The sequence below is a fragment of the Doryrhamphus excisus genome, chromosome 6 (genome assembly GCF_030265055.1).
Source record: "Doryrhamphus excisus isolate RoL2022-K1 chromosome 6, RoL_Dexc_1.0, whole genome shotgun sequence".
Classification (NCBI taxonomy): Eukaryota; Metazoa; Chordata; class Actinopteri; order Syngnathiformes; family Syngnathidae; genus Doryrhamphus; species Doryrhamphus excisus.
The window spans coordinates 14980398-14990431 of NC_080471.1; the positions used below are offsets into that span (position 1 = coordinate 14980398).

The 10034-nt window shown below is 42.0% G+C and overlaps 1 protein-coding gene across 2 annotated transcripts in view; it reads right to left on the reverse strand.

The window, feature by feature from the left end:
• The window catches only part of LOC131130723 (insulin-like growth factor 1 receptor), a 71331-nt gene extending 61529 nt beyond the window's left edge, over positions 1-9802 (reverse strand). For both annotated transcript variants that reach the window (XM_058074592.1, XM_058074591.1), the window contains exon 1: positions 8839-9802. In XM_058074592.1, the coding sequence (XP_057930575.1) occupies positions 8839-8944 (106 nt within the window). In that variant the 5' untranslated portion in view covers positions 8945-9802. The remainder of the gene's footprint in view (positions 1-8838) is intronic.
• Positions 9803-10034: the final 232 nt, after the last annotated feature.

Consider the following 10034-nt stretch of genomic DNA (forward strand, 5'->3'; position numbering starts at 1 on the left):
CTCAGTATATTATATCAGGATGTAAAGTAGACCCAAGCCGCTTACGAGTCGTCACTTGACACCGCAGTGCCTGGGGCGTCCTCTCACACACTCACAAAGGCATTGACAATGAAGACACAATTCATTATTCATGACAAGCTACTCTCCCATTCATTGCCCCATCAATTACCACACATTCCTTCTAATAACACGATTGCCTTTTAATGTTGGATTTTTTAAGTTAGCTGGGTGAACTCAAACACTTTGATCGACGCAACCTGTCATGTTGCCACGGTGTTACAACATGTCTTAAGAATCTGAACCTAGATGTTAACAAGTTTCAGCAAATAATGACACCACAGCCAACTGACAGTGTTTGTAATACTAATTGTGTAAATGCCGGAAGCATTCACACATATGTTATTGTAGTCGGACATTTTCATCTATTTATTCCTCCTTATTCCTCTTCTTCTTCAGCTGGCTTCCTTATGGGCGTGATTGTAGGCGCCGATATACTTTCTGCCCTCCCCCAAACTCTGCCTCTGTTTTTACGTTGCAAGCAATGCCTTGTAAAAAGGGTGTCTTTGGATGTAAAGGAAAGCCACATTTGTTTACAATCACAAAATTTTGCTAAATAAATAAATGTTCCATAAGATTGAAATGCCTGTGGTAGGCTCACACCAGCACCGTGTGTCGGCCGTACAGCAAAACGGTAAGAATCTGTTCAGGTTCTAACTTTTTTTCGGGTGCTGCAGACGTCACAGACGCCAGAGCTGGTCAATTTAATAATAATAATAAACATGTGAATGGTTGTTTGTCTATACATATGTGCCCTGTGATTGGCTGGCGACCAGTCCAGGGTGTACCCTGCCTCTCACCCGAAGACAGCTGGGATAGGCTCCAGCACGCCCGTGACCCTTGTGAGGATAAGCGGTAGAAAATGAATGAAAAAATATGTTTTTGGACTTGTCACTTTTGAACAAATGTGCCATTATTATGTTGACTGTGGTAAACTAATTGGTTTTGAATCAATTAAGAATTCAATTTTATGCTTTTTAAAAGAAATTGTGACATGGAATATTCAGTTTCATTTCAAAAGTCAATTCATGATTAATTTTCCCCACTATGCATCAAAGGAATTGTGATAGAGAAACTTTATTGATCGCAGACAGGTAATCTTTTTGTCCAAACACAAGTAGCAGTTTAAGAGCGCACCATTCTGGAGGCCAGGTGTTATTTTCTATACATTTACACCCATTGCATTTAGTTCTTGAGTGTTCTGCAGAGCGTTGAAGGTTGAGGCTTCAACAAGCAGTGCAGGAAATGCCTTGACATATGAGCTCCTTGCTTAAACCTGTTATGTTCTTACAGAGGCTTAACGGAGGGGAGCAGCCACTGTCATAGTGTGTCTAAGGAGACAAACAGACATGTTTTCAAACTGGAGTTCATGATCCCACAGTCAGAAAACAGACTCAACATGGCCGGGAGGCAACGTTGGATTATCTGAAGTGGCAAAATAGCAGCTGAATTTGTTTATCTAACATTTATCTCACTGGTTCCATTAAGAATGATGACGCTGCGAAAATAAAAAATAAATAAAAAAAGATGCTGCAATCAAACACGAAACCCCCAGGCTGCAGTCTTTTTTTTTTTCATTAAGAATTTTCTTGCAGGCAGCGTGCGCAGGAGGAAGGAGAGGGAGGAGGAGCGGAGCCACTGGCATACAAAGGCTAATTTGTTTGTTAGTAGAGAAACTCTCAGCCCCCACTTCCTGATGAGGCCATTATTAAAATCAGGGCCAGGCAATGGAGAGGCTTGAGGGTTGCAAGTGGAAGATTTCAGATACAATCTGAAATCCTAAAAGGCAAGGCTGAAGCAGAAAAAGAAAGTAAAAGCCACCTCTTTCTCCTCATTAGTTAACCACAAGGAATGCCAATCATTTCCTTAAAACGGGGGAATGAGGAGAGTTCTCACCCCAAACTTAAGCCTGCAGGCTGCTTTGTGATGGCTGTCGGTGAGTCAGTGCGCCGCAAGGCCAACAATGCCGGAGCGGCGTCTAGATAGCAAAGCTTTCATTCATCATTACGTAAACAGGAAGAGGTGAAATTGAAGGCAGGCCAAAATGAGCCCCGTCTGCTTTGCTTTGCTCTTCACACTGCTCAGTAAACACGCCTATCTGGCTAGCGGAATAGGATCTGTCGGCTCATGTTTATGATTGATAAACCTTGGCCCCGTGCGCTCAGTGTCCGTCCCTAAAAAAAAAAACACACGCACTCTAAAACATGACCCCATTTTGTGACCCAAACCGAGCTTAATGGGCGCCTAATCTGATTTTAATTCGGTAAACAGAGGCTATTTTTAAACGAAATTAGTATCCCTTTCAGCTGACGGCAACACGAGCGTCAAATATAGACTTACAGAGACCGAATGTCGCACTGTTTATCATCATGCCAGTGACAAGAGCATTATGGGAAAACACATAATTGCATCCTTCACCAGGCATGCAGCTGTAAACTACGGCAAGATTAGGAGGGACATTCTTCTCTGCGAGTGTTGAGTTGAAGGGCGCAGTTTCATTTTCGGCGTCAAAATGCCATCAAGGCTGCGGCAATAATTATTATTGTCTTTTTTTGTCATTTGTAATGAATTTAATTCATTTACCAAAATGGCACAGAAACAGTGGTAGAATTACAAGTTTTGAGAATAAAATGTAATTTTGCAAGAAGTAAGAATATTCATTCATTCATTCATTTTCTACCGCTTATTCTCACAAGGGTCGCGGGGGGTGCTGGAGCCTATCCCAGCTGTCTTTGGGCGAGAGGCGAGGTACACCCTGGACTGGTTGCCAGCCAATCACAGGGCACATATAGACAAACAACCATTCACACTCACATTCATACCTATGGACAATTTGGAGTCACCAATTAACCTAGCATGTTTTTGGAATGTGGGAGGAAACCGGAGTACCTGGAGAAAACCCACGCATGCACGGGGAGAACATGCAAACTCCACACAGACATGGCCGAGGGTGGAATTGAACCCTGGTCTCCGAGCTGTGAGGTCTGTGCTAACCACTCAACCGCCGTGCAGCCCAGAAGTAATAATATTATGAGAAAAGTTAATTATTATTACTACAAAAAATAATTCAGCAATATAATGACATTAGGGATGACCCATAATATCGGGCCACCAATAATATCGGCCTGATAAGTAATTTGTATATGTGTTACTATTTAGTTTTCTGGTATGGGCTATAATGCTGTATACGTGATTTTTTTAAAATCAAAGAACGTCTCGAGCTGCGTGTTACGTCATATCTCAGTATTCGCTGAAAGAACGCACCCAGGAAAAGGAAAAGAAAGTTCAATTTTGCTAATATTTTATAATTAAGCTCGGCACATGTTTTATATAGATATGTATTTTCTTTTTTAATAAAACTAGACTTATGAATGGCGTATAGAAGGGTTTAGATCCTATTCCACAGATGGCGGTAATGCACACGAAAGCTGCTTGCCAACCGCCAATAAACAACAGAAGAAGAAAACCACCAAGAAGAAGAACGCACCATGACAACTTTCCGTTTGAGTGAGTACAAGATACCTCAATCTGATTGGGGAAAGGAATATTCCACCCCATGTGAATCCGATTATATATTCATTCGGATTGGCACTTTTCTTTCGGAATGAGGTGTATACAAAGGTTACATTCTTTCCGTTTGAGCAAATAACCCGAATGGAATTGGAATATTTGGGTTCATGTATACGTGGCTAGTGAGTAGACAGGGAATCACGGTGATGCGGCATGTAAAAGCATGTAGACAAGCATGTAAACAAACATGGTTGGCTAGCATGTGGGCTTATAAGCTTCCATCTATCCATTTTCTAGATATACCGCCAATATACGCCAATATACGCCATACAATGATATAGTGAGTATTTTCAATTGTATACATGTTTGTTAGGTAGATCATTATTCTTCTTCAATTTTGCATCAGATTTACACTGTGTGCCCAGGGTACACACCTCGGAGACATGGGTTTGATTCTCCGCTCAGGCATCTCTGTGTGGAGTGTGCATGCAGTGGGCATGTTTTCCTTCATTGTTATGAATGGTTGTTTGTCTACGTATATGTTCCCTATATGTGGTCTCACCTTGGCCACCAAATTGAAACATTTCAGGCTTCCCCACTGCTGCTATACCAACATGAAAATTACCCAACTCCATTTTCTTCCTTGGACTTTTAAATGAGATATGTATATGCCCATTCGTCGTGAACTTTGTGCATTATTTAAAGATGTTAAACTTATGTTTATATTTATTATGCAACTTGGTGCGTCATTGAGGATCCATCGCATTAATTACATGACTGGATTTCTTTTTGCGGATGCATCTCGTGCTTGTGCATGCACTTATTGCCTAGTGTGAGAGCGCCCTAGAGAGCACATTCATAAAAGCTTTGGTCATGTCATACTTTGTCGGTTAGCTGTGACAGCCAGCTGACGTCAGCTTGTTACAAAAGCAGAAAAGAATGCTGCGGCCAGAGTCTTCATATTAGCCTAAAACCCGCTCATGGGGATTAGCCTTTCTACCACGTCATTATGTGTGTGATTCTTGACATGTGACAGAAAAAGAAAAGGAAATAAGGGGAGGGGGGGTGACGAGGGGCTGGTTATTGGGCGGTCACATCCCCTCAACACCTGCCACATCAGCTGGCTCTAATCCTCAGCATACTGGAAGTCATCTGACCAGTGGTCTGGTGGACCACTTCCCCTCAGTGGACCTCACTTCAAACAGTGGGGCTCACATAGCCCCATACCAGAAAACTAAATAGTAACACGACACGCACACTCGTCACAACAACTCTCACACACAAAAAATGTCCATCTGTTGGGAGCCAGGAAAAGGGCAGCATACATGCAAGTACTTATAGCTGATTGAGTTTGATCATTCATACTTTTAGTGTGTGAACAGCGCCAAAGGAATGGAAGGATCAAGTCAACCCGCAGCTTTGTAGGTAGTGTCAGAGCCGTAACAAAGGTGGACCAGTGTCTGTGTGACAGCAACTTCTACGGCACTGTTGTGTTGAAAGCGAATGTCGCTGTCCAACAAGTATATTCTATGGTATTGGTAATGGTTTTATTTCATTTGAACATGCATCAGATTACAATTGAATGCATCCCATAATCAGTTCACAGTTCCACATGTCCAAAAGGAGTAGGAAGAAGCAAAGCTTATTAAATCCTACCCCTCCATCTGGTACTTTTACAATCAGTAACTGTTACATTTGTTCACTTCCTGCTTTCCATAATACAGTTTACGGTTGTTTTTTTTTCATTTTTTTTTTTAATAATGCACCTCGTACCGAAGTACGAGGTGATATGATCATACAATGACATAATGTGTACCATAGTAAGTGTCAATATAGTGATATATATAGCACATCATGACTGGTTCAAGACTCTTCATCCTTGTATTTAGCAAACATCAACTGCTTGTATTGATTCTTGAATTCGTTCATCATTGTGCATTGTTTGAGGTACTCTAATGTTAATTTCAGAACACAAGGCACACGTTGGAGGAGCAGTTAGCATATAGGCCACGCAGTCAGGAGATCGGGAAGACCTGGTTTCGATTCTCCGCTTGGGGATCTCTGTGTGGAGTTTTCATGTTCTCCAGGTTCTCCGGTTTCCTCCCACATACCAAAAACATGCTAGGTTAATTGTCGACTCCAAATTGTCCATAGGTATGAATGTGAGTGTGAATGGTTGTTGGCTGGCAACCAGTCCAGGGTGTACCCCGCCTCTCACCCAAAGACAGCTGGAATAGGCTCCAGCATACCCGCAACCCTAGTGAGGATAAGCGGCATAGAAAAAGGATTTTGGGATTCTGTGCTATTCAGGGACCGTGTACACAGTTAGCTTTGCGGCTGTGAAATAAACAGATGTATAAATGCTAGCTCTGCAAATCATATGCACTCTTTGTCTCACAATCTCTGTGTATGAAAGCAGAGTCTGCAACCAGGCCATAATACTGTGCTGTAACGTGCTGCGTTCGAGCGAAGGCAAAAATCGGCTACTTGAAATAAAGTGTTTAATTAAGCATTGAAAACCTCAGCTGGCAGCCGCAGGAGTCGCCATGGGACAGCGCTAGGCTGCACTGGCGTAAACTAGCCTACTGACACACTTCGACATGCTTGACACGGGCTTGTCACACATGCATGGTAACGCAGAAGAAAGACTTCATTTTATGGATTTGTTTGCTCCACACAGTGATGTCCAACATAGATCCAAACCCAGATCTTCCAGCTCTCCTGACTGCGTGACCAACATCCTAACCATGTTGGTGGTGTGGAGGGGGAAAGCAGTGTAAAAGGTACGGTGGAACCTGTTTAAGTTGACATCCCTTGCATTGGTGGACTGATATCCACATAATCGAAACTGGTTGTGAAACTGTGTGTGTTGTCTTTGGACAACAAGAACTTTTGCCTACATTGGTAAGTACCTTTCTCAATGTCTTGCATGGTAAACCAGGCCTTTCGGATATACATACGTACTATGTAACCTATCATATACATGTCTAATCTACATATGAACTAGGCCTGAGTCATATTTGAAAAAAAATTGTAATTGTACTGTTCACATTGACATGCAACAATCATATTTTATCTACTTGTGTTACTGTAATTGAGTAGTGCTATCCTTAAATCTACAGTCATCCCTCGTTTATCCTCCATTAATTGGTTCCAGACTCATTCATTCATTCATTTTCTACCGCTTTTTTCTCACAAGGGTCGCGGAGGTGCTGGAGCCTATCCCAGCTGTCTTTGGGCAAGAGGCGGGGTACACCCTGGACTGGTCGCCAGCCAATCACAGGGCACATATAGACAAACAACCATTCACACTCACATTCATACCTATGGACAATTTGGAGTCGCCAATTAACCTAGCATGTTTTTGGAATGTGGGAGGAAACCGCAGTACTCGGAGAAAACCCACGCATGCACGGGGAGAACATGCAAACTTGCATGCAACAATGGTGGAATCGAACCCTGGTACCTGGCTAACCACTCGACCGCCGTGCCGCCCTGGTTCCAGACTCAATTGTGATTATTTAATTTCATTGAAGTAGGATTCCTAATTTATAAATCCAATATTTCCATTGTTAGAACATACTGTTCATAACATTACTAGAACCTTACAGACATTATAGTACAGTACCATACATTATTATACACAGTACACTGTAGATGGATCTATATTAGTGGCATTTGAGCCGCCATGATTGCAAACAGGATGACTTAACAACTGACTAATTATTTCAACTATCAGGTTTTCCTTTTCTAAATAAATGAGCGGGACCACGGGCTCGTGGAAACAGGACAAAGGACGCCTGTACTCCAATTACCCCCAATGCTACTGTTGACATTGATTTAAAACTACTAACTGTAGATGGTGCCAATTAAATGCTTCACAGTTGACACACACACACACACACACACACACACCTCTTACAATCAACACAAGCAGGTCTGCTTTCACTGGCTTGTGCCTGCTAGTACCTGTTTTTTTCCCCAATGGAAACATAACTAGAACTGAGTAGGTACACACAGTGGACACGAGACATTAAAAGATGTCCATAAAGATGGGCAGCACTATGATCTCATGTAATCTCAACTATAACTCACATTGATATTCCACTGCTGTGTCACATCATTGATTAACAAGCAGCAACAGGAAGGAAAATAAACAGTGTTCACTGAGGCCACTACGGACACTCTATCAGCCGGTCTAAAGGCATGGAACTTTGATACACAAGTTGGAAATGTGGGGCAATTATTAGCATGTGGGATGGGACTATCACAGTATTAGTGTTTTTTTTTTTTTTAATTGAACTGATACAGGGTGGTTCCTCCCACATTCCTCCCACATTCAAAAAAACTCCAAATTGTCCATAGGTATGAATGCGAGTGTGAATGGTTGTTTGTCTATATGTGTACTGTGATTAGCTGGCAACCAGTCCAGGGTGTACCCCGCCTCTCACCCAAAAGACAGCTGTGATAGGCTCCAGTGCCCCCCGCGACCCTCGTGAGGAAAAAGCGGTAGAAAATGAATGAATGAATGAATGAACTGATACACTTGTTGCTCCATGAAGCAAATTTTGAGCTGGGCAGTGAATGCACCACATCACCTGTGTCAAACTCAGGCACAATCTGGCCCACGCTGCAATATTTATCCGGCCCGTTTGGAAAATTGCATTGAGTTAACCCACCTTACGGACCTTATCAAACAAAGTGCTTACAGCGATCTAAGTAAGTTAGCCATTAGCCACTCTGGCATAACCTTGATTTTAAAAGTGGAAACAATATTGTATATAGCACAAAATTCACAACCAAAATAACACCTTAAAGAGGCATAAGACAGTCAACTACAGCAAAGCATGCTGGGAAATGTGGAATCGGCACATTCTGCAGCTGCTAACTCAGAGATTTTGATGTTTTGGTGTTGATATATAACACAGTTGACAATGACAGCTTTAAGCTTATTTTACCCGGTCTCACCAGTTGATTAAATAACTTTCCACACAGATATATGAACTGATATACTAAAATTAGGACCCAAATAATAGGTAGTAGTTCTTCCCTTGAAAAAAGTCTCAAAATGGTGATTTATCTGGAGATTTATTCATGTAAATCTCATGGAACACCTTCTCTCTGAGGGAGTTTTTCTTCCCGTCACTCACACACACACGTCTTATCAAAAATATCTGTCCAAAACCGATCTAATATACAGCATTATATTATATCCGCTTCATTACCAACAAATCATTATGAAAAATAAAAGCAAAAAAAAATCACACTTACTCTTTCCGTATGAGGTCCATATGCACAAGGTGGAAAGGGTCATCAACACACCCCAAAACAAGGTCGAGATGCCCATTAATTTGTCAGCTCTCATGTTCCTCAACATTATTATTTAAAAAAAATATTTTTAATCCAAGCTGGGGGTTGAAATAATAAAGCTATTTAAAAAAATTAAATATATAAAAAATAATGTAGTCCCAAGGGCTTGTATCAATGTGGACACATGTGAATGGGGTGTCAGACAAAACAGTATTATTTGCTGCAAAGTCCATTGACTGCTATGGAAGACTGGCCGGTGAATGCATGATGATGGTAATCCCCGTCTTCAGTCTCCATGTCTTCTTCCAAAAACAACAACAACAACAACAGGCCTGAGATGAAGGGACGATAATCCTAAATGAAATATGTCTATCAGCAATTAAACGTTATTCTCATCATCCTCGTGCATTAATGCCAGTGTGCTGCGTGGAAGCGGAGAGGAGGAGGGCAGAAAACACACACGTCCACATCCACACAGCAGAAGGGTGGTGGCTGAGTGGGGGCAAAAAAGAGAAGAAATGGATGAAAAACACGCCTGGTCTTTTTTTTATCCCATGAAGTCGCCTCCCAGACAAGCAGTAGTGGTTCTGTTTGCTGTGGAAGCTGTGGAAGCTTCCGATGCGGAGATCCACAGCAAAAAACCCACGTCACCTCCAATCGAACTTCGTGGTTCCGAGAAGGGGGGAAAATGTGCCACGCTACAGAATATAGAGCTCCGCAAAAGCGTGAATACAAGATGTTATTCAGCCTTCCTCGTCTTTTATCCGGGTATGTTGGAAGAAGACAGGTCCACGTTGCGTGAACATACAGCTGCTAAAATCCCCACTGTTCGTTCACTCGTTTAAAGCCGCTTGAGTGCGTGTGCGTGCATGTGATTCCACTCTCCTCCGTGGAATCTCTGCTGTAAACAAGAGTCGGCTTCACACTCACCAGCACACGCGCACAGTGCGCCGAATAAGGTGGCCGGGTGGAAACACTGGAGTGGATGTTCACCCATGGATTCGACGTTCTAACTAAAATATTCATATTCATACGGTATATTATAATAACACTGGCATTGACTAAAATAATGAATGTATACTTATTTTTTTACTTTTGATCTGAAAAATATTTTTTTACACAGCTCTTGTATTAGATTCTTATTATATAAGGCACAT